General features: G+C 44.1%; 1 protein-coding gene across 1 annotated transcript; it reads left to right on the top strand.

The window, feature by feature from the left end:
- Positions 1 to 1,918: 1,918 nt before the first annotated feature.
- LOC144095005 (uncharacterized) lies at positions 1,919 to 14,329 on the top strand. The gene is made up of 6 exons (XM_077628844.1): positions 1,919 to 2,112; positions 2,881 to 2,974; positions 3,508 to 3,583; positions 5,647 to 5,758; positions 10,205 to 10,314; positions 14,073 to 14,329. Exons 1-6 carry the CDS (start codon positions 2,097 to 2,099, stop codon positions 14,106 to 14,108), a joined length of 444 nt encoding a protein of 147 aa, XP_077484970.1. The 5' UTR covers positions 1,919 to 2,096; the 3' UTR covers positions 14,109 to 14,329.
- Positions 14,330 to 26,615: the final 12,286 nt, after the last annotated feature.

The raw sequence follows: 26,615 nt of genomic DNA, 5'->3' as shown, positions 1-26,615 counted from the left end.
TTGAAGCTCTCGTAGCTAACGCTCTTAAGTCCAACGCTGATGTAGTGTTGGCGGAGAATTTTTTTCAGCGGCAGTGCCGTGGTGCTTATCATAAAATAGCAAAAAAAGATACTTTACGACGTCGTTCATTGCCTCCACTGAAAATTTCATGACGGTGACACGAAAATGTCGCTAGATATAGACAGCAGCGTATGCAGCCGAAGATGAAATGCGGCAGCCGGCAAGTTTGAACCGATTTGATTCTCGGTCGAAATGAGAATAAAGTCTTGGGACTGACGTCGACCGCGCGCTTTAAAGAGTTTCGCCTGGTTTGACACAGTCTAGCTCCTGTGCACCCGCGCTCGGTCCTCTAAACTACTCTGGTACCAGTGTGACTGTGTGCTATGACAATCTGAGCGAAAAGGAGGATGTCTGGGGGTTTTGATGTGCACCACGGCCAAACAGTTGAGCGACATGATAACGTACGGGCGCGGCAAGCCAGCCTGAATACCGGCCGCCAGCGTCAGAAAAATGCGACAGTAATGTTTGTTCAAGTCCATACTAAGCCGCCGGATGGAGTATCGTTGGCCAATATCGAGTCGTTGGTAGAAGCGATAACAGTACTACAAACAAATGTCTCCGCACGGCGCCTTTAATTGCTGCTGCTCAATCGCGGCTCTCTTGGCCTCAGCTGGCTCCGCTCCTGAAGGTGTCGCGGAAACCGAGCATATCTTTGTTGTGCTATGAGACGAGGTTCATAGTAAAACGATGACGAGAGCAGCACCTCAGTGCTAGCCAGTTTCGAAGTGCACTCAGCTGCTGCATCGATGTGAAACCGGCTAGGCTTAGCGACGACTAGGCCAGCCAGGGTGTAGCGCGTAGTTCATTGCCCGGCGCGCCCGCGCGCGGCGTCGTTCCCGAAAGCTCGCCTCGCTCACTCCGGCTGGCTCACTGATTGGCTCAACAGCTGGCGACCATCACTCGGAAGGCTGGAAAATCGAGAAGCGAGCGACTGGCGCTGCGACTGAGCGATACTTTATGCCCACGCTTGCACTACTGGTGAACAAACTTTAACGCACATATGCTTGGGTTATCGGCTGCGTTGCGGCGAGTCTTAGTCAAGATCGTCCGCGACGCCATCGTCACCGTCCGTGACACACAGGCTTAGAGCTTCAATTCCAGTACGTGCCGAAACAGCTCGTATTTATCGTAACGATACGAACTCGAAAACACGGCTGCTTCGATGCGCTAGTGGGCTCTTGCTTGTTAAACTACACGCGATCAGGAAGCGGCGAGTGCTAGCCGCTGTTGCATATTAGCTGAAGTGAGACGCAAGTATCGACGTAGTTTCGTAACGCAGTTGATATCAAAGCAATCCGCTTGTACTGGTCACCGATTAAGCTGCTAAGTTTCATGATCTCCGGTGAGCGTGCCAATGTCGCGCAAATTAATGCATCGCATCTACTCTCCATCGTGCCAATTGCGTTCAACTTATCCGCGATATTCGCCAGCTTGAGATACGGCGCTTTTCTTCGCTGTTTTTGTCGCAACTTAGTGATTTTATCCGGCATCAAACGAAATTGCATTCTGTCAACACCGTCGTCTGCTTCGTCGTCTGCTCCGTCGTCTGCTAGAGGCATCCAGGTCACTTCAGAGGATCACAGGATCGCAGCTTCTACAAATGACATGCCAGAAAAAGTAACTGAAAGCGCTTTAGTATTCCTAAATAATGTAAAAATATTTTAAAATAAATGCAGTGTCTTTGTTGTGAAGAGAATATAAATATTCATGGTTTAAAAAGCAAACTTTTTCGTCGGTTGCAATTTTTCACCGACACAAAACCGCAGCCGTCGGTGCGATTGCAGCGCAACCGACGCGTCGTGTTTTGTATTATTTGCCTCTTTGAGGCATCGCTTGAGTACTTGTACGGCGGACACTAGTCAAGAACTCATTCAATAGGAAGGTGAGCAGGAGTGTGTTTTGGAAGCCAACGACCAGGATTTCGGCCTGTCAACATTGGCGAGTTGCAACGGGTAAGCCAAGAAGAAAGACAGTGCTGCGACATCTTGTAATCTGTAAAGGGAACGAAGACTCCTGCGCCGTTTTACTAAGCCTGGATGAATCGCATGGCCGGTGAGTCCCGCTCTGCGCTTCTTTGCTAGTGATCTGTATTCACACGCGCTATTTGTATGCAGCTATATAGGGATGTGAGTGGAGGCAGTCCGCCTGCGGTTGCCGCCGCAGCTATAATGCGGCGCCAAAAAAGCAGGGCCTATATCCTGCGTGACAAGTGTTGTTCTCATTGTCTTTATGTGCAATTAGTACTCGCGTGCCGTGGCAAATAAAAATGGCACAAGATATCACAACAGAGTTACGCTTTCACTTGCTAGCGCTTCGACACTCGGTGCAAAAGCATGGATTTGCACTGCGTAGAAGACGATGAGCGAGAAGTGCCGCGCGGCGGAGCGCTCGCGCTAGGCCAGCTGCGATCAGACACCGCACTATTTTGCTCAGGGTTAGTACTCATCGGATTAGTGCTTGTGCCTTAATATGCGTCATACTAAATTATTCTGAGACAGTGATCGCATGCGAAAGGCTAGTTCATATTCATCGCCTTGTCATTTGTAAACTTGTCTGTGCTTCCCCAGTGGAACAGGATTTGAGGCAGTATTATTTCAACGTTAGATCAATCTTGCGAGTCCTGAGCTGTAAACGTTAATGCTTCCTCTCCTTCTGAGCACTGCGAGCTGTCGGAGATGCAACTGCACAGCTATTTAGGATTTCTACCTTTTTGCTATATCCCTCGCTTTTGCGGCCCGCATTCAAGTCGTTCGCCATTGTCGATGGTTTTTTTGTTACTTATTTTGGCTTTGTTATTTATTCTTGGTTGCGTGCCATCAGCTGCGATGCCGGCGATTCTCCGAGCTCGGAACTCTTCCCAGGCACGGGATCCTACCCACAGACCTCCCTTCGCCGCACTCACGAGTTTTCTTTGGTATTTTTTTGTTTCTCTTGTCCTTACTTGCATTGCCAGACGACAAATTTGAGCAGTTTTTAATTGTATGCAGATTTGTTAAATGTGCTAGCAAATTTTCTATGATGCTAAGCTTTGCTGTGAGATATCAAGCTTCTTGCTAGTGAAGGCGTGCTTTTTTCTATTCTCTCTTCTCATTTAACCAAGGCAGACTGGTTGCAACTTACAATTTAATACCTAGACATTGGTGCAAGGCACCATAATAGGAATTAATGAAAACCTGCACATCCTATATTCAAATTGGTGTGCAGTATTTCAGCCAGCTCATCTTTCAGTGTGGTTATAACAGTCATTGTGACTCTTCTCAAAGAATATATATGGGTGCATTACAAAAATCTGTTCATTTCTATTGTCATGGGCTAGCTCATTGGTTTTTTATTTACTTATATGACGTCTAAGTTTAGTTTTTAAAGCAGTAGACGATTTCCTCTTTTGTCATTCATGACTTGGCTACAGCCACTGACAGCTGTTGCTCTGGATGTATTTATTTGCAGTTGCCAGCGGTCAGCATCTATTGGGCCATGCGTACTTCCTGCCTTCGGCTGTGTCATCCCTCCTGATCCGTTCATGGTAGTTGTTCTTTTTCAGTGATGCATATCTTAGCTGCCTATTTAGAAAAATATTTTCAATATAGGCTTGCAGCTAGATTTAGAAATGCATGAAACTCTAGATGCACTTCACAGCAGTACCTCAGCTTATAATTACCGGAACTGTAGACTTGCACAAAATATAGTCGCTGATGTAGCTCTTGACGCAGCTGCTGTTAACATAAACGTGCTTTGACATTGCACACCTGTTGCCTGGTATGCATATGTGTCCTCGAAAAGGACCTATATGTTCATTTATCCCTTTAAAAACATTATGCTCTACAATGATGGTTTACCAGTATTTCTAATACAGAGACCAAATTGTCAGTCACTAATGTAACAATGCACGATGACACCAATCCTTGTATGGCATAGCATCCTTGCAATTCACTGGGCAAGCTGCTGTCAGCACAGATTTATTGCTGGTTTATTGCCATAGCATATGGTTATGCTGTACAGTTTGTACCTCTGCCTTCTTAAAGCTGTATACTTTAAAAATTTTAAATTAGTTGAAGGAAAATTCAAGGAAATGTAACAGTAACTGTCTCACATTTTGGTGGACACTTGAACCGTGATATAAGGGAGGGATATAGAAGGGAAATAATGAAGAGCTGATGCCCAGGTTAGATGCCCCTCTTTAGTTAAACATACCTCGCAATTAACACATTTGGTGCAAAACAAAAATGGGACTGGCACGCTCACAAGCACCCTCATGTCAGTAAAACAAAGTGCCAATGTTGTCGTACTTTAGAGCTTTGCTCTTAAAAGCGCAGCTGACTGCTGCTCAAAGTTGAGAGCAAAAATATGTCTACTTTTCCTCATGTGCAGTCCATTTGCTGGTGCTGGTGCCATTTGCAATGGTGATTGACATTGAGCCGCATGATGCGCAGTCCGTTCATGGAATTAGTGATTTTGTCTGCCGTGTGAATGTGCTGTTAAAATTAGTGCAGAACAAAGGTTCTCCAGTTCATTTTAGTAACTGTGTCCTGTGCCACATGCTACCACCCTTTTTCCGCAAATTTACTAATCTCATTTAGCCGTCTGATTGCCACCCATTCATGCATTCACCTACTCTTAGAATCCTCCCAGTGTTTTAGTGTGGTATTGCTTATATCTTCTCTGCATTACATATGCATTGCACTTCCACTTTTTTGATTTAGTCAAGATATCTCTGTTCCTGTTTCTTGCATAAGCATAAGAGGCGACTCAAGTGCACCATCTGGGCTTGTGATGCAATGTGTAGGGCCCTTCGTTTTTGAGTAAAACCTGGTTTCTCCCTACTGTTGCACCAATAAAGATTCTAAAAGGTCAGGTTCAACGCAATTTCTGTGCAAATGTGCCTGTAAGTAAGTGTGGTTTGAAGGTGCACAAAACCAAAGAACTGCTGGAGTGTAGTGGATGTCACATAATTCTTCTGAAAGATTTTTAAACAATTCTGGTTATTTTATTTCTCTTTTAATGTTTGTTGTTTGTCGGTTGCTTATAATTTTTGGATAAATTGAAATCTACATGTACTCACTGGTATTTCATTCCAATAATTATGCCCATTATTATGAAGCTGTGTTGGAAGGTAGGTGAGCATTTCGTATGCGTGCTTTGAATTTCAGTGATAGTTTCTGCAATGCAAAATGGAGTACAGGTCTCTGCTGTGCGAGTTTTTTGCAATGGAGTGAAAGTAGCTGGAGCAGCATTTGCTACTGTGTCACCCAGCCAAAAGTTCTCCCACAGACCACTGAGCTTCTGAATACCTATGGCTTAAAGCTCGAACCTCTGGTTGCCCTTTCCGAGGTTTTCTGCATTAACGAGTGCAAGCCCATGGGCTCAGAGCTAACAAGCGTTTGAAACCATAGAGCTATACACAGTAGTGCTGGGGCCGTGCAGCAAGTCAGTGTGAATTAGGTTGCGATAAACGTGGTTTACTGTAGAAAGTTAGTGTGAAAAAATAGTTGCGCTCACAGAAACCGCTGTTTTTTTTTTAGTCGGTCATTGAAACAAAGCAATGCATGTAAAATTTGATATCTCACTAATCCCTCAATTTTTTTCCAGCTAAAGACCAAGAGTTGCATGGAAGTTGTGCAAGCCGCCAACTTGCGTGTGATTTTTGCCATGGACCTGGAGCAGGCTGGGAAATTAGTGGATGGCCAGTGGTATTCACTCAGTAAGGCAAGCTTTTTCTCTAAGTACAGTTTTTGGCAAGGCATTGCTTAGGAACGCATGCACTAATCTGACTACTCTATGCCCGCCCATGCTTCAAGAATAATGAAGTACATGAAAAAAATTGATTGCCGAAAAAAAATTGCCGCTTCTGTTATGTTTTCTTTTTCAGGAAAGTATTTGCCATTTGAAGGGCTGTGAAAACCTTAAAATTATCATGTGCTTGTTGTGGCTTTTTTTTCAAATTTCTTCCACGTCTATGTTGGCCTGACCTTGTAGCTTGTCTGCATGAGATTGGCTGCTACCTACAGTTCGCTTTTTTGTTGCTCCTTTATTGCCTGTCACAATCTTTACTTTGCGTGGCAGTCTCATGCAGTTTGGGAAGTAATCTGATCTTATTTCTGCATTGGCCTGAAGTGCAAGCTTTTGCATGTCGGGCAGGTTTATGGTGTCCTTTTGTTTGCTGTAACTGCAGTTTGGCCATGAGGGTTAGAGGCTTAGTCCTTTTTTTATGTTGATGCAGTGTCATATACTTCATGCTTAAAAATAATGAAGTAAGCACTTTTTTTTGTAATAAATGAACATTCATATAGCTGTGGCCATTATAAGTGCACTTGACTCTAAAATGGCTGTCTTCCGGCATTTAGTATTACATCTTAAAACCAGCCGGAAGACACAAAACAGGAGAAGAGATGTGCACAAGATGGGGCTGGTCTAACAGCTGAAATTTTATTGAAGGAAAGTGGCAAAAGAAGACCTGCAAAGAGATTCAAGCACGCAAATCCCCAAAGCAGTGAGAGGGCAAAAAACAATCGAAAGGCACTGGCGTACTAGTAAGCCATCTAAAAACTAATTCCTTACAGTGAAGGTTCACCGACGGTTTAGCCAGGCACTTTTTTTAGCCTTACTGATATAGTAAGCGTCAACTATATCCGGACAGATTTATCACTTTCCTAAACCACAGATGTGCCGCGGAAATCAGGCGTGCAAAGAGAACGGTCGTCCTCCAATTGCATTCACGAGATTGAACGTGCAGTGTCAGGTTAAAATTCGCCTTCCTCTTTATACAGTGAAAGTGCTCTCAGCCAGTCGCACATTGAGATACCTGCTTGTCTGCCCATAGTAGTTTCAGCTACGAGGCGGTGGAATGCAAAAAAAAACGTTTAATTTTGCAAGTGGTCAACATTTCTTATCTGCCACTGTTCATAGCGGACGATTACCTGTAGTTGAATCAAGCCTAGTTTGAACGAAGAAGCAAAGGGCTCCTACCTTACTTTTAGCTGTCAAGACAACAGCAACATCATACTTTGGTGCAACTTTCTTGGGACGGTGCGAAATGGCGTGGAGGTAAGGTATAGAGCCCGTCTTTTTGTGCTGCTCAACTACATCAGCATCATGCGAATGGTGTTCCGTTCCCTCGAGAGAGTAAAAACACACTCTGACAGGTGCGCGCGATGGGCTAGTGGGAACCCAGGTGCCATTGGCTTGAAAACTTGCCCCGAGAATGCATTCTAAACACTGTGATGGCATGACTTCCATAAAGCGGTCATGATGCATGCGATTGCCAACCTGTCCTTCACCATCCTCGAGCTAAGAGGCTTCCTGATCTTGGGCTGCGGCGCCAACAGATGTGGTCGTCCGCAAAGCGCAGGTCTAAGTCAAGAAGCTGCAAACGGTTATGCTTAGTGAAATTCAGACATAAAAGATAGGCTTTGACCACATGCCTAAAAGTTTCTAAAACGTCTTGTGCTAACTTATCTGAGCCCTCCTTGTGCAAAAAAATTAGGTAGCTATCAAAATAACGAAATGCTACTATGCCGAGGTCTTCCAAACAGGGCTTTGATGTGGTATCAACTCTGGACAGAAGAATGTCGCGGAGGAACAGTGCAACCTGGGACCATCTGCATATGCCTGATTTCTGATGTAAATACCGCCTTGCCAACTCACAAACGTGGAGTTCTGTGGAGTTCTAGTTTCTTCTGGACAGCAACCTGGGCAGGTGCTCTGCAGTGAGCATCGACATGGAGGGCCTACACTATTCATTGTCACATGATAGACTTCTGAGGCACGTGCAAACTGCATCAGGGTGAACAATGAACATGCTTTTACAGATGATTGTGTGATTTCGGTTGCTGGCTTCATGGGGCTGTTGTCCTTTCACTGCAAATCCGCATTTGTCAGTTGGCAGGGCGGTATTTACACACAGGTCATACCTTTGCTCAGCAACATTTTTTGTCTAAAGTCGATAAGGCATTAGAGCCCTGTTTGGAAGACCTTGGCATAGTAGCATTTTGTTATGTTCATGAATATATATTTTTTTGGACATAGAAGGCTTAGATAAGTTGGCACAAGATGTTTTAGGAGTCTTTAAGGCATGTGGTCAAGGCCTGTCTTTTACATCAGAATTGTCTAAGCAGAACCGTTAGCAGTTTCTTGATGCAGACCTGCGCTTTGTGGACGAATATGTTTGTCGGGGCTACAGCTAAAGATCGGGGAAGGCTCTTTTTAGCTACGAGTCGGACCACACGTTGCTGGGGAAGGATGGTGAAGAGGTGTAATTGTCACTGGTTAAGGTCAGTAAAGATGGAAACACTTGATGGGTGTGCAATCGTGTGCATGACATCAGCTTTACATAAGTCATGCAATCACTGCTGAGGACGTATTCTTGTAGCAGGTTTCCTAGCAGCTGGGTTCCCACTTGGCCATCTCAACAACCTGTCATAGTATGTTTTCACTTGCTCGAGGGTAAGGAACACATACTCCGATGATGCTGATACACCTTACCTCGACAGTATTTCACAGTCTCAAGAAAGTCGCGGGAAAGCATAATGCTGCTGTTGTCTTAACAGCGAAGTGCAAGACAGGAGGCCTTTGCGCCGCCATTAAAAAGGCTTGATAAAACTGGGTACTTGTCCACAATGGACAGTGTCACAAAAAAAGGTTGACCACTTGCAAAACTAATGGAGTTTATTGCGTTCCATTGCCTTATGGCTGCAACTAATATGGGCAGACAGGCAGATATCTGAATTTGCACCTGACTGAGCACTTTCACTCTATAGGGGGAAGACAAATTCTAATCTGGCACTGCATGCTCAATCTTGTGAATGCAAATCTGAGGGTGACCTGTCTCTTTGCACGCCTAATTTCCACGACACATCAGTGGTTTATGGAAGGGATAAATCTGTCGGTAGATGGTTGAGGCTTACTACATCAGTAAGGCTTAGGGCACGTGTGGCTAAGCCATCGGTAAACCTTCACCGTAAGGAATTTGCTTTTTTAGATGATTCATTAGTATGCCAGTGACCTTTGATTGCACTTCGCCCTTTCACTGCTTTGGGTTATTGTGCGCTTGTATCTCTTCGCGGGTCTTCTTTTGCGGCTTTCCTTTAATGATGCCGCTGCGGTGGCTCAGTAGTTATGGCGCTCGGCTGCTGTCCCAAAAGACGCAGGTTCAATCCTGGCCGCGCCAGTCAAATTTCAATGGAGGCGAATTTTTAGAGGCCCGTGTACTGTGCGTTGTCAGTGCAAGCTAAAGAACCCCAGGCGGTCGAAATTTCTGGAGCCCTCCACTACGGCGTCCCTCATAGCCTGAGTCGCTTTGGGACGTTAAACCCTCACAAATCAAATCAAATAATCAAAAACTTCAAATAAATTTTTGTTAGTCCCGCCTTTTGAGCTCATGTCTTCTTGTGTGTTCTTTCTTCTGGCTGGTTTTAAGGTGAGTCAGTACCAACTCGGCCAGTCATAAGCCTTGTTCAGTATTACAACATTTTGAATAAAGTGAGAAGTTTACTGGGCTATGTTGCCGCGGATCGTGTCCGCAGCAGTTGTGGGCAACTCAGAAGAGATAGCGTCATACGATTGGTTGTGTAAATGGCAGAGGATGATGTGAGGATGCTGCTCGAAAAGAAAATTTCATGGTCGGATAATTATTTACAGCCGAAAATGTCCAAAAAGTTGCTGGGCCAGAGAAAACGGGCCGCAAATTTTGAAAACGCTGAAAGTAGGTGGAGCTAAAGCGTAGTGCCAAGTTTGAAAAACTGGAGGTATGGACAAAGCCAAAGCTTGGCGCCAAGTTTGAAAACTCGAAATGAGCAATCACGTGACCAGTGATAAGTGTCCTATACTTAACCAGGAGATAGGAAAAAGAATGATAAATTACAGGCAATTAGGTAATTATTGAGAAGCAAAAGGCAATGAACGGGTGATCAGACTGGGCGGGTATTCAGTGAGTGGGCAGGAACGATCCATGGAGGAAAATTTGAAAACTCGAAATCGTTGCTGGGATGAAATGAGGGTAAAATAAGAGTTAATTGATAACCAATCAAGTCAACGAGAAAACAACCATGGCGCCAAATTTGAAAGGCGACCAGTGTCGAGGAGGCGTCAATGCTTTCACATTTGTTTTGGGCAGGTAGCAGCGGTGATCTCTATTTTTTCTTTTTTTCAGCCAAGACAAAAACCATTTTTCTTGGCTCATGGGCGATGTATCTACGAACCTGCGGCCAGGACAATGCTGAACAGCACGCATCAGCAAGCTCGGAAAACAAGCACGAAACAGTAAATAAATATTGATCATTTTCATTTCAATTCTAGTGGTTTTGTGCACGAATAACTCTGGAATGCACAAAGCTTGTCTTAATTGACAGGCGACCATTAACAAGCTGTGCATTTTTGTGCATTGCCTAATCCAAAACACAAATCCTTTTTTAATTGACAGGTGACACAGTAACGACTGTTACACAGTGTACGAGCACTACACAAGACACAGTACAGAAGACAAGGCAAACTACAGAAGATAAGACAGACTACAGAAGTCAACACAGACTAAAAAAGAGAGGACAAACTACAGAAGACAGACTATAAAAGACAAGACAGACTACAGAAGACAGGACAGACTACAAAAGACAAGACAGACTACACAAGACATGCCCAAAATACGACAAGACTACAGACTACAGAAATTTTCTGTCTTAGAATCCTGTAGAGTATTTTGACTGGGTTTGGCTTCCCAAAGGCCGCCGTTTGCTCGTGTGTGCTAACAATGACTGATAATTTTGTCTGCACTCACAGCCACTGGTGAGAAAAGAAGGTGCATGCGGAGCAACAGTGAAACCTGGGAGAAACGGCCACCAGAGGGTTGTCGGTCCTTTCTCGGTGTGACGATGTTTCAAGGATCCCATCTGGTTACAGTCACCCCAGAAGACAATGTAGTGAAGTTGAGAGATCCGGGAGCATGCTGGCTGAAGGTGGCTGCAGCTTGCATAAGATGAAAGCTGACAGAGGAGTGGATTAGTGTCTCTTGCGGGAAAGAGAACGGCATTGCGGGAAAGAGAACGAAAAAATTATTGATCAGGCGTTGATACAAACCATATGCACCTACAGAACAGCTCTGTTGGTGAAAACCGATGCTGGCTTGAAGGCTTGGAGCTTCGAAGGCTAGCATTAAAACTACTACCGTCAATTTAACTCGTTATGCTAGCAACTGTGATAGGCTGAACAACAGGGCGATGTGAATATCAGCAGAAAAAATTGTGAAAACTCTGAAGACATCTTATGGCATATATACACACTTTTCAATGCAGGAGAGTATTGTGATTTATTTGCACTTTGTGTCTCTACCGTTACCACAATTGAAATTCAGCGGCTGTTTTTTAAGGACTGGGGAATAAAAGTCTTGCGCAGTTGCCAACACCAAATAGGACTACAAGCACTTTATTTGCTCTGGAAGCAAGTTTTTTGGGCAATAATATGTGGTAGCGATGAAGTAGCGTCTGTTAAAAAAAATCCAGTTTCAGGAAATTCGCCTGAAACAGCAAATGCTACTAATATCCATATTTTTATTTATGTTGATGACTTTTTTATTTTACTTAAAAGAAATGACGGTTCCTTCAAGGATGATGCTTTTAATGTCCTCACTCTGTTCCGTAATTATTTCAGACTTCTAGAGCTGAAGTTTGAGCTACCTGAAAAAAGGGTAATCAAATTCCTAGCATCACCACCATACTGCATCATGATCGGACATGCCGGATGTTTAAACCTCGTGGCGAAAAACCATTGTTACCTGTTCATTCAGCGCAGTCTAAACTCGCAAAAATGTTACATTGCTCGCCTTTCATTTCTTCATTATCTATCAATAAGTCCTGCCCGCATTTGATGCTTGAAAGTTTTGTTCAGCACTGTAAGCGGCTGGAGAACGCTGGGTACCCCATCCATGTCCTGGGCTCTGTCGCTGAACGCGTTTGAAAGAAAGTCTGCTAGAAAAAAGCGCAGGACAATCATGAGGCTACGCGTAAGAAATAAAAAGCCACCGTTATTTCTTACTTTCAGTGGCTGCCAGATAATCTAAAAAAAATTGCGCAGCGTTCGCGAGCTAGCTTGGTTCTTTCGGGCCTCTAAAAAATTGAATCACTTTTGCGTGAAATATTTCACAAACTCAAAAAGTCGGTTGGCTGCAAAAATAAACATAAGAATAAATTTGTTTTGCATTGAAAATGTCGTATATCACATACCTCTTTCTTGTGGCAAGCAATATGTAGGAAAAACAGGCAGATGCCTGAATGATTGGCTTCGGGAGCTTGAGCGTGACGTAAAGGACAGGTGCGGAAAAGATTTTTCAGTTCATTGCCGTGTTTGCCATTGCATACCGCCCCTCAAAAAGCGTGTGAGCTTCACGAACACCGCTTCACACGGGAAAACATTGAAGCTGAATGGATTGCACTGTTGGAAGATAACAGTCTGAGTAGCCTTTCCGCGGCGTTGTTGCCAAAGGAGCTCGTATATCTGGTGTATACGCTTTGTTAGCGCATGGTTTGATGCTTCATGTGTGGTAAGTCGGTATATAAACCACCCTTTCTTAGCTAAATAAATCTTTGTTAGAAGTTAGCGCTGTGTGTGACCGTGTTTCTGAGTCCTCGTCTTTTTTGCGTTATGTAGAACAGAACTGCAGAGCATTTGTTGTTTAGCCCTCCGTTACCAACTCATAGGTTACCATCGTGCAATGAGTCAATCCAGAATTATTTTGGACCTGCAACGTAATGCTGAATAAAGTGCTTTTTATCGCTTTTTATTTTTTTTATTACAACCGCCAGTCACTTTGTTCACTAGAATGATTTCTTAAAACCAATTCACGTCATCTCTGCAGCATTTCCAGTTCTTCTCTTGCTTCTCATCCCTGGGAAAAAAGAAGAAATAGTTTTTTCCGAGACCTCCTATCACTACCGCGGGCGCCTAGTTTAGCTGCGCTGCACTAGTGTTTGTTGAAGGGTGCTCGTTCCTTTGCTTATTGTTCGACGTGCCTTATTTCGGGATTTTATTTCGTGCGCTTTCCATGTATTCACATTCGCCTTACATGCCTTGCCCAAGTTAATTTCTTCTTCTTGATTTCGACTAACGTGTCATTAACCCGTGTTTGATCCCTGACCCACTCTGCCCTTTTCCTGTCTCTTAATCTTATACGTGCCATTTTTCTTTTTATAGCTGGTTGCTCTGTCCTCAACTTAAGTTTAATCCTTTTTGTTGGCGTCCACGTTTCTGTCCCATAGCTGAGTACCGCTGAGATACACCTAATTAAATAGCTAATACAATTTTAATTACGGACAGCAATTTTTGTCAGAGTCCTTTTTGTTTTCACGAGAAAAATTTCTGCGCGACACGAGTTTCGCCTTTAAGAGTAGCATGCGCTAGCCTTTTATTTAGCATATTTACTCAATTCCTAATTAGCATGCTCACATTTACTCATGTACACATCAAGGGACATCTCTAAGACACTTTATCTACTATGCCAAAACTGGAACGCATTGACTATGTCCGCCTTTATTCAGCGCGAACCAACTAGCCTTGCGGAGTAGAACGCCCTCTTGGGGGCGTACACAGCCCTGCCTCCTGTCCAGTGCTTTGCTGCTCTGTCTTGTTAAGGTGTCTTTCTTGGCGTTTCTTAACATGTTCGTGAATAGTTCATGCAAATAGAAAACGTTTTCAGTGTAAAAATATTGTGTTTAGCAAAAAGGGACAAAAGCTTACCTATCTTAGGGCAAGCGTGCTCGCCCCTCAATTTGATTTGTTCATAATGTGCTACCTTTTCAGACGCATTTTGCTTGCATACAAATTCAGTCTTCTTCGCGTCTATCGTGGTAGCACACCGCTTCAGTTCCAAATGACCTGTCGCGTTCTAACCGGGCACTGCCTCGATGCGAAGTGCAATTCTAAACTGGTCGATGTTATTACGAGCTAAATAAACGCAGAATGGTGAATGTGAATAAATATCACCCCCAACCACAATTTTACCTCACCCCCAAAAAATTTTTCCTTCTTTCCAGGTATCAAGGAAACAACGAGAAGCCATCGGAGTATAACGGCACCTACGCAAGCAAGAAGTTCATGGCCTCGTGCCCCGAAAGAATTCGGGCGGTGCCCCGAAAGGTGCCCCTCAGAAGGCGGCCGTAAATAACCACACCGTTGAGTCAGTGTTTCGCTGACCCGCCTCGTCCGGATATCCTACGCGTAGTGAAAGAGCGGCAGAAAGGGGAAGACAGTGAGCAGCGTGGTGGGCAATCAATAAAGCCTCTCTTGATATCAGGCGGCACAATCGAAGGGCATGCAGCGGTGTAGGGGTATGTCCTTTTTCTCCCCATGTGGGTCGACGTCAATCCGAGAGTCGTTTCTCTCAAACCATTACTCCTGCGACGGCGTGTGGGCCTAGTGCCTTGTTCTGTCTAGCTGGTGTTTTGCGTGCGCAACAGAGATGAGCGCTGAGAGCTAGACAGCCGTCGCTTGGCAGAGCTGCGTGAACAGAAGCACCCGCTGAGCGGAGGGCGGTTCTTCCCAGAATGCGTTTAATGCGAGTGGAATGGAAGTATGTTCTCCCCTGGGAGCTGACAGGAACCAGGGTGCCGAGCGCCGAACTCAAAGAGAACAAGGATAGACAAGACGCCTTACTCTATCCTGTTCTCTTCAGGTATATGTCTCTGTTCTCTCGGTTCACTCGTAACAAAACATTTTGACTTGATCCTGAAGAACAATAGTTAAGACGTCTTACAGCAACATGAATCATTGAGACTTCCTTCATTAAGGGGAGATACGAATTTTAACACAAACGTTCTTAATTTTTAATGAATTTTGATGAAACATTTTTTTTGGTTTCATACTTCAGTCCACAGATTTTCAGCATTACGCCTAAGGAACTTTCTGTAATAAACATTTTTCTTTTGTACACCTTCTGAAACTCCTGAAGACTGCACTAACATTAATAAGAGACTGGCTCAACATGATTTCCATTTAAGAGTGCATGCTATGTTTGATGACATTTTATATTTTACGACTACACAATTTTTTTGTTTTCACTCTTTACAAAGAAGTTGGCATCGACGTGTCTAAAATGTAAACAAGATTTCACACCTACAAATCTAGATTTTTTTCAAAATCAAAAAACAAAAATGCCACCACATGGAGCAGAGTTCTTTGACAGCAACCAAATAAGTGGCATAAAAATAGACAAAACCATAATAAAGAAATATGCTGCAAAAAGGCACAATCCAGTCCAAAAAACTGGCGAAGAGGAAACCTAAAATTTTTTGACCGTTTCCACGAATTTTAGTGCCACCGAGGTGCAAGCTACAATTTTTTTCGAGTACTTCGCAGGGCACTTCAGCTATGACACTTTGGAGGAAGATAGAAAACGCGGTATACAACTACATACAATCATTTTTAACAAAACGCGATTTTTTGTCCTTATAGCTAGATTTGAAATCTGGCTTCCCTCTTAAATTGGTGGGGCAGGTCTCTGTTACTGCCCCGGGATAAGGAGTGAGCTGAGAAGGCGCTGCCATGATCTCTTCGTGTTAATAGCTTGATACGATGCCCGGATTTCTCCCCCCCCCCCCCCCCCCCACTACCTCCTTCGTCTCGGCAATGAACGCCAATCTTTCTGCCTTTAATTTTTCACTCGTCATTTTTTTTCTCCGCTTGACGGGGCTGGGTTAGGTTGCGTTTAATTGCCATCCAGATTCCCGCGGAACCAGGAAGCGTGCGACGCTCCCGTAAATGGGCACATTGAATTAATTACTTGACATTTCCTGCTTTTCTTCACAATCAAGATGGATCCATTTTGTAATATATTTTTATGCTACACCTGAACGGATATGATTAAAAGTGATTGTGTAAAAGAGGAGCAAGAAATGACTAGTACCAAACAAAACTAAAGCCAAAAGAGCAAATGAAATAAGCATCGAATTCTCGTCTTTCGCGTTGACCACGACACCCGTAATCATAAAGTGGAGTGTTGTTTTACCAAGACTTTTTATTTTGGCCCGACAGTGTACTTCGACACCACCGTAATCATCTTAAGCGGCTGGGCCAAGCCAAAGCGGGGTGCAAAGTTGAATCGCATCCATCTCTCGCGCTTCTTGTGCTCAGAGTGCGACGTGCAAGAACCGCACGCCGCTCGGAGGCAAAGACGAATGTGAGCGTAAAAATAGGGATATAACAGAAAATCGCCCCGTTAGCGCTGAAGAGAAACCCGTGCATGCCATGCGGCTGAGCGACACAGTCACTCCGACGGGACGCAACGGTGCTAGCGTATGCACTGTGGCCGAAACAAACGGGCTAATGAGCGCGGAGCTCGGCCTGTTTTTATTGTTTTGCTTTTGTCGCCTATTTTTCTTTTGCACGTGTCCTTCCGGACTCTCTGGCAGAGCTTCAATCATGCACGCGTGCTTGCCAACCAGTGGCGGCCGCGTGTTCAGGATCCCCTTCAACGGGAACTATCTCGGCATGTCTTCCACTGCCACAATTCACCATCCTGTTTGTTTCAGTGGCGACGAAGCAGAAAGAGAAAAAAAAAAGACATTGCATATCAACGCTAGCTACCCCTCGGTACTCCGAGGTGCTGCGCTGATGCGACCCACTAATATTATTCCAGGTTCGAAAGAGAAAGAATGTTGTTCGAGAAGAGACCTGCTTTTGTAATCACTCGAAAGCAGTTCACGAGCGACCAGAGCATCTAGCATTTGCCTTTCTCCTAACAGTTTGCGTGTTTACTTGTGCACAGCTATGTTCTCGAAGTTGTAGATGAGGAGATTATGTAGCAGAAGCTAAATACAAGGTCAGGATTTTTTTTGCTTTATTGTAACGGTTTTGTTGCCGTTAATTTATATGGTCTCAGTCTGCTCCACATTAGCCCATTGTGCTTGTGCGTGGCACTGGCAGTCAACAATATGCATAAGCGCTCCTTCACGCCAAACTAATAAAAAATAATAGTTTTAACAAAGATTGAACAAAATCTGCATATAAAAATTGCTCGTAGTGAAGCGTATTCTACAACTGGGCATGAGACAGCTATTTACCCAAGCAATGGACAGTTCTATTTTATTTATTTTTTTGCAGACATCAGACAGAAGATAACAAACCAAGTTGGAATGACAACAGCTTTCTCTCTATCACAATTTACAACAATTATAAAAACATATGTTTCTTAGTGCGCTCTTCGCAAGTGTAACCAAAGAAAAATAATTCCGGTTCGGATACCTTCAATAGAATGGCAGATAAAATTCTTGAACCTCCTACCATATTTCGTGTATCTTTTTGGGATTGCGTAAAATTTGTTTTTTTCATTCGTCATAGTTTCGAATTTTTCTGTTTAAACGCATGGTTGAAATATTGTTTTGTGTGCAGTATGTAATCACGTAACTCCTCTATGGGTAAAACGTCTGCATGCTTGGGTATGTTATTTTTGTTCATGCCATCCATTGGAACACAATACGCCATATTTTCACACATTTGAAACAGATTTTTGTTTATTTGATTCTTGAATGTGTCCGAACAAAATCCATACTAAGTAATTCCATAACAATGCATTTTCGCCAAATTATTTTAAAACTAACGTTCTTAACTTTATTGTTAACGGCCGATCTTCTATATATTGGAATCAACAGAGAGCTGTTAAAAACGCCATAAATGAAAAGCTACAGGGGAGAAAAGACTTGAGAGTCTGGTTCCGAAGAGGGACGTAATTATGAAGGGGATGGCTGAAGGTTATTCACATATCGGCACGTGTCGCTGAGCTTTGGCACAAGATGAAGTGACTGTAAAACAGTATGCTGTTGTGTAGCGCAATGGGGAAAACCTAGCCATAGGGTTAACCTAGCGACAACCAATTTTGCTCTTACGCTCCTCGTAGCGCGTTCCTGCTTTCTAATTTATTTATTCAGGCGCACGGCCGGAACAAAGACACCTCCACATGTGCCCCCGCCCGCATAGACAGAGCCCCAGCCAGTGAACACACCTATGACGGCGAGAGGCTGGTGGTTGCATCTATGAGAGGTCCGTTGCTGTAAAATACAAGGCAAGACAAACACTGTTTGTCGGGGTTGTCAGTGTAGGCAGGCTTCCGTCTGTCGATTAAAATGACGCGCGGCTCGTAAACGACATGGATCGTGAAATATTTGGTTCTGTAAATCGGAGGCTCCACCATTCATTGGGTGAGACACGTCACTTGTGGTGCCCAAGTCCTTGAAGATGAAGGAAACCCTACTAGCTTGTGACGATATTAGACAGGTCTAAGCGCGCAGAAAGCATGTGGCAGCCGTTAGAGGAATGAGGGCACGTCCATTGGCATGGAGAGAGGTGAGAAGAGGATAACCTGGATGAGCTGGGCCGGTAGCCGGTTAGTGGGTGCATAAAGTAGGTAAGCTGGGGCATACGGCACACTCCTAGATGCAGCGCGCAGACCCAGAAAGCCAGCCGGAAGTAAATAAACCAAGCGTGCTCGGTCTCCACGAGCCATGATCGCAGAGAACCCGTTGATATGTGCTGTATGCCGAATCTTGCGGAAAGCTGTCCGAAAAGTGCGCTTCCGAATTGCCAGAGCTCTCAGTAATAACGTATCGTGCCAAACATGATATACAGGCGCTAACACAAGGGGGCGCCACTGTTTCGTGTGGCGCAATCGCAACGCTGCAGTCGTTCGCATTCCCAGCTAGCGCTTCTAAAAGTTGCAGACACCATCAAAACCCTCCCTGTATTGAAACAATACCTATATATACGCACCATGGTTGACCATTTTACCAGATGGCTTTAGGCGGTGAGAATTGATAGGAGCATAGAAATACTAAAATATGCCAATTCCACTGCGAGATTTTTATTTTTCTGTGCTCCTCCGATTATGTCAGGCCATTATAAGACATCTGACCCGTTCACCAAAGCGTTGTCACTACCACTGGTGTTTGTGAGCGCTTTTTTGGGCGTTATGACCGGGTGTAGGGGCCTATGAGTCGATTCAGGCGTAGCTGCTAGTGAATAGGGGGTTGTGTTTGCATTTGTTCTTGGTGCACTCGGCTTACTACTTCTATTGCTAACTACTTTTTCCTTGCGAGAAGGCATAGAATTTGCTCATGGTGATATCAAAGACCTGAAAAAAAAAGATTGTTCGGAAACTTCCAAAGCCAAAAAGCTCGCAGGTGAACATGAAGTGCTTCGCAAGAAGCATGATAATCAGTAAACCAGAATTCTGACGTTGAAAGACGGCTTCTTCACCCTGAACAATATTCTAGGCGAGCCGACCTTGAAATTAAAGGAGTTCTGAAACGTGACAGCGAGTCCCCTGTTTATGTACTTTAAAACCTCGGCACTGCAGTAAAGGAACGAATCTTGTAATCAGACCTTGAGGCATGTCATCGTGTACCTACAAGGAATTCAGGTACACGTAACATTGTTGTGCAGTTTCGATCTAGGGCAAAGCGCAGCACTGTAATCAGCAAGGCAAAGAAAATGCGCATGATGAACAACATCGAGCTTAACGGCCCAGCTCCCGTGTATGTTAACGAGCACGTCTGCCGTACGCAAAAGAAGCTGCTTTCCATGGCTACCAAGATCAAGTATGAACGAAATAAAAAATCTGCGTGGTCGCAGAACTAAAAGTTATTCATGAGGAAGTCTGATAAATCTGCTAGCCTACCGGTGACGAGTGAAGCTGATTTCAGCAAGATCCTGGCAGTACCGCTTGATGCAACTGCAAATACGTCGCAGAAAGACGGCCCTGTAACAACACTTTATTATTGCTTCAGTTTTTTTTTTCTGGTTGCTAATCTAGCTAAAGTAATGGATTACCACGAGTTTGCTTTGGCTCTCGCGATTAATCTAAAAACTCGGTTCTCCGAGTCTCCACTTCACCTTAACACTTCACCTTAGCAGGCAACAAAAAGGCCGGGATTGCTCTCCTTCAGAACCAATTTTCTTTCGAGTTAACAGTTCTAATGTTGTCTGAGACGTGGTACCAAGTTGGGTGCAAAATGTTGGAACTGCATGGATACGAAAATTTCTTTCTTAATCATACGAATAAGCGTGCCAGTGGTGTCGCTCTTTATGTTGCTGCCCGTAAACAATGTCATATACTGACTGAATGTAGCGATAATTGAAGATTTTGAAGTGTTACCACCGCGAAGCGGACCTGAAATAATGTGTCCTGTATCGGTCCTCTACCGGTAATTTTGTGTCTTTTATGACCTTTTGAAGAATTACTAGATTACAGGTCTGAATACAAGTGTCGTCTAATTTGCGGTGGCGATTTTATATAAACATTTTAGAACAAAGCACTCTTGTACGAGATTTTATTGTGCAATAAGCTCTTACGTTCTACTGGCTACGTCAAGTAAATCAAAACAGCAGCTAGAGTAACTTGTTCCACCGCTACTGCATTAGACTTTTTCACAACTAATACTGAAGTTGATGTTAACAGTTTTGGCGCAATAGCGTCTGGTGTGAGCGACCACTGCCCTATATTTGTCACCTACCAATGCGAAGTCCTTAAGCGCAAGTAATAAGTTTAGTTTAGTTTGTGGGGGTTTAACGTTCCAAAGAGACTCAGGCTATGAGAGAAGCCGTAGTGAACAGCTCCGGTAATTTCGACCACCTGGGGCTCTTTAACGTGACTCAGGCTATGAGAGAAGCCGTAGTGAAGGGCTCCGGTAATTTCGACCACCTGGGGCTCTTTAACGTGCACTGACATCCCACAGTACACAGGCCTCTAGAATTTTGCCATCTAAACTCGACCGCCGCGGCCGGGATCGAACCCGCGTCTTTTGGGCCAGCAGCCGAGCGCCATAACCACTCAGCCACCGCGGGGGCTTAAGCGCAGTAATAAAACGGAGTTTATTAGTTCAGCGTGTTGCTGATCGCGCTTTGAAAGCAATCAGATGTTACATTTCTGAAGACGATTGGTTGCCAGTTATGACTAAAAAAACTGCAAATGATGTGTACGATGCTTTATTCAGCAGTTCATGCGGATCTGCAACAAGAATTTTCCATTTGAAGTTGTAAAACGATCTAGAAAAATAAGAAACCCATGGATTACCCACGAACACATAAACATGATAAAGAATAAAAACCGACACATCATTTATTTTTGCGCACACGCAAAGAATAAATACTAAAATGCTTTAAAAAACTGAAAAATAAGGTCGGAACTCCGTAGGGCGGAAACTGCGTAGTACGAACGACAGCTTATCGATGTTACCCGTCATCAACCTAATATATTTTGGAGAGTGATAAATGAGGTCTTGGGCCGTCATAAGGGCAACACTGTGCCCAAAATAATAAATATCAATTGTCTTGAAGTAACAGGTAAAGCGCTTGCAGATTACTTTAACAACCACTTTGTGAACACCATTCCTTGTTGTTTCAACGCAGCTGGTACAAATAATATTGACAGCAGTCTGACCCTGGTCGTAAATAGCGTGTTTTTATAGCCGACTGATGAAACAGAAGTTTACAATACACCCATGAGCTTAATCAATATTAAGCGTCTTGATATAAATAACTTGCAGAAAAAAAAACGTAAAGCACGCCACTTACTTGCTTTCTCCAGTGCTTAAGTGCATTTTTAGTTTGGTAATCGAGTCTGGAACTTTTCCGTTAGCCATGAAAACTACCAGGGTATCACTCATTCATGAAGGAGGTGACCGCAACGTAGGTTCAAACTACCAGCCCATTTCTGTACTCCCGGTTGTTCAAAAGGGTTAGGAAAAGTAATTTACTCGCTAAGAATGAAGTTTTTTGATAGAAACAATGTTCTAACAGATTCGAAATTTGGCTTCAGAACCAGGAGGTCAACTGAGACTGCATTATTGACATTGAAAGAAAATATAATACAGAATATAGAAAACAACGTTTTTACGCTTGCAATTTTCTTGACTTCAGCAAGGCATGTGATTGTTTAGACCACAGAATTTTAGTGAAGAAGTTATGCACATGTCGGATCCGCGGAAATCCATTGCCAATAACTAAAATCTATTTTTTCAGCAGAACAGTGTATGTATAAACAATGAAATTTCTGACTTACAACTAATCTGCCTCGGCGTACCCCAGGGAAGTGTACTGGGGCCCCTACTGTTTAATGTATTCAATAATGGCATTAATAACATAGACAGTACGATACAGTTTATAATATACGCTGATGACAGTACTGTAAATGAATCTAAGAAGAACTTCAAATGCGCCTAGTTGGTTTGTAATCTTCGGCATTGTTATTGCGCTACTCAAGGTTTACACAGACAAGAACGACACATACAGACAGGGCGCAAACTATCAACTGATTTTATTGCGTGGGAAATTCGTTTTATATGAATTGTTAAGATGAAAAGACACAAAAACAAGTAGCTTCATGGAGATGACTAGTCTTATCTTCTGCTGACAGGCATGCGTAGAGGACGGAGTCTTTTCACTTCATTAAATAGTTTATCTCTCGCTTCGTCAGCGCTACCGACGGGTCGCTTACGAAAGTGCCTTCCTTCTCAGACGTCATGCAAAATGCTTCATATAGCTCCCTTTGCATTTTATCTTGGGTTCGCAGGATGACAGTGGTGCTATCAAGCAATGGCTTGCAGTTTTTGCGCTTGGAGCAATGCGCCGCCAGATTACGCGACGCGGGAGCCAAGCCGCATTGCTCCAAGTGCAAACACTTCAAATGTATCTGGATTATTAAACAGGTACTCAAGATCAGCAGTTTTATTTACGGCAGACCGTGCATTCACATGGATACAACAAAAAAAGTGTTAATATTTCATTACATTTTACTTCATTCATGGTGATTTGATAAGGCTGGTTGATAAGGCTGCGCACTTCTGCATTGATCAATGTTTGCGGCGCCCTCACCGAGTGGTCCGTGGTTCCACACTGTGCTCTACTTCGCTTTCTTCGTTTTTTGATCCTAATTCAACGATGTCGTTGCTATCATTGTCCCAGGTGAAAAGACAACCATTTATTAGGACTTTATCATACGTCAGCCTCACTTTTTTCTTTCCTGTCACGATTTTCTTTGGTTCGATTCCACAGCTTTTTCCTTACCTCTCGGACACTTTGTGAAAAATCTTCGCTGATTGAATAGGTAGACCCTTTAAGTGTAGAACACTGCTTTAAAATGTTCACTTTATCACGGTAGTCTAGTAACCTAAAGATCACAGGTCTATCTTTGCCTTCATTGTCTGCCTTTCGTCTACCGAGCCGATGTATTCTTTCAATACCTGAAATTGTCGCGTTCAGCTTATCTTCAAGAATATCTTTTGTTACGATAGTCTGAAGTTCTTCGTCAGATTCTTCTTCTTGTTCCACTATGCCAAAAACAATCAGGTTTGATCGTCGGCTTCTATCTTTTAAATCAATTTTTTTTTTGTCATTAAGGACAGCTGTTGCTCCAATTCAGTTACATTTTTTTCACATTCCTTGACTTTTTCCTTAAGGCTTCCTTTCTCTTCCAACTTCTTTTCAATAACGTAGAGCTTCTGGTTCATTGCATTTTTTCCTTTCTTTGTTTTCTGTATGTCTGCTGCAATCAACTTTAATTTCTCCGAAATCCAATTGTCTGGTCCGGGGTTCGCATTGATATCGCCCCCCAGGAGCAACAAGAATCGCAGTGAAACACAAACTACACATCAAGTCAAGCACGGGCCGTGGGCACGGCAGCGAAAGAAGGCAAACATTGTTGCTACGAAAGCATTTTCTATAGCGTTTGCTCACCTGGGTAAAGAAGACAAAAGGGTTTGAAGCCCTCATCCTGGTATTGCCACCGCGCCCACTGCCGCGTGCTTCGTGGCACCCCTCTTTTATGCAGTCCGGTGATGCTGCTGCCGATGCTTCTGCCGCTTCCGCAGTGGCGCCGCTGGGAAGGCTGTGGTAGGAATCTTGGAATACGGCCTCTTTTTGGAATCTTGAAACACTTGTAGTGATGACGGGATCGATGCAAGCAGCCGTACTGCCCGATAACGATGCGTAGTGTAACGTCGATGGCTGCCCCACCAGTACAGGAAGCAATCCGAGGAAAACCTGGGTAGAGAAGACAAAAGGGTCTGAAGCCCTCATCCTGGTATTGCCGCCGCGCCCACTGTAGCTTCCATTACCATGCCGGCGGAGAAGGACCGTCTCAAGGAGAGTACAGCACCGTCAACTAATGTTGCTGTGCGACCATAGGGTTCGTTGTCCTCTAACTTCGCAAATCGTTCGGAGAAGGCTTGTGGAAGCCATGCATGGTAATAATAGGCGCGCGTGTGCGCCTTCTCAGCGCAGCAGCATATGTATGTGCCTTATTGCACTGGAACATTGCGATTGGCAGAACTTTTCTTTCTCCTTTTTAGCTCTGGTCTGTTCCTTAGCGAAGAATGTAGACGGTCTGCAGTATTCGCAGATTTTCCACAGTATCAGAATTTCACGAAAGCAAGGTTAATACAATCATCTTATTCCTACACACTCGACATGAATTGTAACCGAAATTTTTTCTCTATATTGTTTGGCTACTGGACACCCCTCCCCCAGTAATTCGTTCTTATTACTATTATATTCCGTCCTTGTAGAAGGTGACATACACACTCCGTTTTCAACGCAACTTCGTTCAGCAGATTCTTGAAGAAAGCAATCGCGGAACATTAAGAAATGTAGCTCAAAAAAATTCCTTTCAGCACTCGTATACGCAATTTCGAACAACATTTTTACAAAACAGTAACAAAGGGATTTTGATTTACAGTCTTTCCGTCTAAAAGAATAAAAAGAAAGAAAATGCGAACTAAAGACAAGGAGACTAAGATTTCACGCAGTAGCCACCTTCTGCCCTGAATACAGTGCCCTCTGGGTAAAGCTTTGCGGTAAGGGTATTCGGCAAGGGTATATATAAGGCAATCCACGCTGATGCCGCAAGGCGAAACAGTACTGGGCTTCTTTTGCTGTAATCCTGGCTTTTTTTTTCTTTCCTGTACGCACGCGCCGTTTAAGGAGTGGTCTAGAGGCGGAAGACGATGTGCAAGAGTCTTTCGCTAGCCATTTGTCGGAGCCCTCGGGACTGTACACGTGGAAGTGGCTCTCTGGCTCCTGGGCGTCCCGTAAGCAAACAAGGCCTTCCCCTCATGCATGAAAGACGAGCCAAGGGGAAAGACCGAGACTGATGCTACTTCATATTCAACGAACGCGACCGCCTCAGCGGCGTCGCGACGCAAGTTTATACGCCCGCGTGCATACGCCGATTGTTTGTGACGGTGTCTCTGACAGCGCCGCCAGAAGGCCGTATTTGCGTGTAAGATATACGGAATTCGGTGGAAATGTTAGGAGCTTATCGGTGCCCCCTTGACATGTAAGAAAGAACGCTCGAGTCTTCAAGCATTCGTGACCAGGGATTTGTTTGTCGTGGAAAAAGATCAGTTGACATCGCGCAATTGTTATAGTGAGTGCCACGAATAGAACGCGATTTGTTTGGGCTACGGAGCACAAGGCTGCTATACGGCGCACCTCCTGCATTACGGCTAAAAGTATAGAGCAAACAATTCAAGAGAGAAGATTCACGCACACATGGAGGTAATAATAAGGGTAGAAAGAGAGAGAGGAATAGAGGCGGCAAAAGTAATTGGCGCGATCGGGTGGCGCACCCGTTTCGACTCCCAGTATCTCCAGAGCGAAAGCACTACTGCGTTCTCCGCTTTCCGTCCGCGCGAAGTGCGATTATCGACAATATGAATTGCGCTGTAAAGTGCATGGTATATATTTATTTTTTTCACATATATTTCTTTTTTGCTTCCCTGTGCTTTTTAGGAAACGTGTATCATTAGGAGAAGCGGCGCAAGTTGGAGACTACCATTCCTGTAGTCGCAAAAGTGTTTTCCTCTTTAGATTCCGTCTAGATTTAATGCAACATTTTTTAGACAGACTTTGCGATTGTGGAGAGAGAGAAAATACTACGTAATTTCTTTTTTTACTGAAACAATAATCACAGCTACGCTGGACATTTTCACCACTTTCTTTTAAATCGGTAATAATTCACCCTTTCTTGTTATACCTTTTCAGTCCTTCACTTTCAGTGGACGCGCAGTTTTTATTTTCAATTCCCATGTTTTTGATGCTTACCCGCGACGCCCGAGAAGTGCGTTAAGTTCAAATGGGCCCAAAAGATGGACGGCTCAACGCTGTACCGGAACCTATACCCTGTACCGGAGAAGAAGCGGAAGACGCTCGCTCTTTTTTTCTGTTGTCTCTGTTTTCCTTCGTCATCTAGCTACCTTCTTTTGCCTTTCCCCCTCGCCATCTTTCATCACCCGTTCGCTTGCTTTCGCTCATACACTGCCGAAACGAAAGGTTGCGTAATAAGTCTGCAGACAACGGTGCCTATAATCGCGGCCGTTATTACACACACCCACCGAGACGAAATTAGCGACCGTCGGTTGTGCGCATCATCTTTTCACGGCAAAATCCTTGAAAAGTATGACGGCTCCTAAGATGCCCGCTGCACCTGTCGCTGTTCCGTCGACCTGCCACCATCTTCGTCCAGACTATCCTTCTCGCTGCACTCTGCCCACGGCTTTCTGCGTGAAAGCCATGGGCAATCGTCTAAATCA

This window comes from Amblyomma americanum, chromosome 6 (genome assembly GCF_052857255.1).
Source record: "Amblyomma americanum isolate KBUSLIRL-KWMA chromosome 6, ASM5285725v1, whole genome shotgun sequence".
In the NCBI taxonomy this organism is placed as follows: Eukaryota; Metazoa; Arthropoda; class Arachnida; order Ixodida; family Ixodidae; genus Amblyomma; species Amblyomma americanum.
This window is presented reverse-complemented; position numbering and strand designations above follow the sequence as displayed.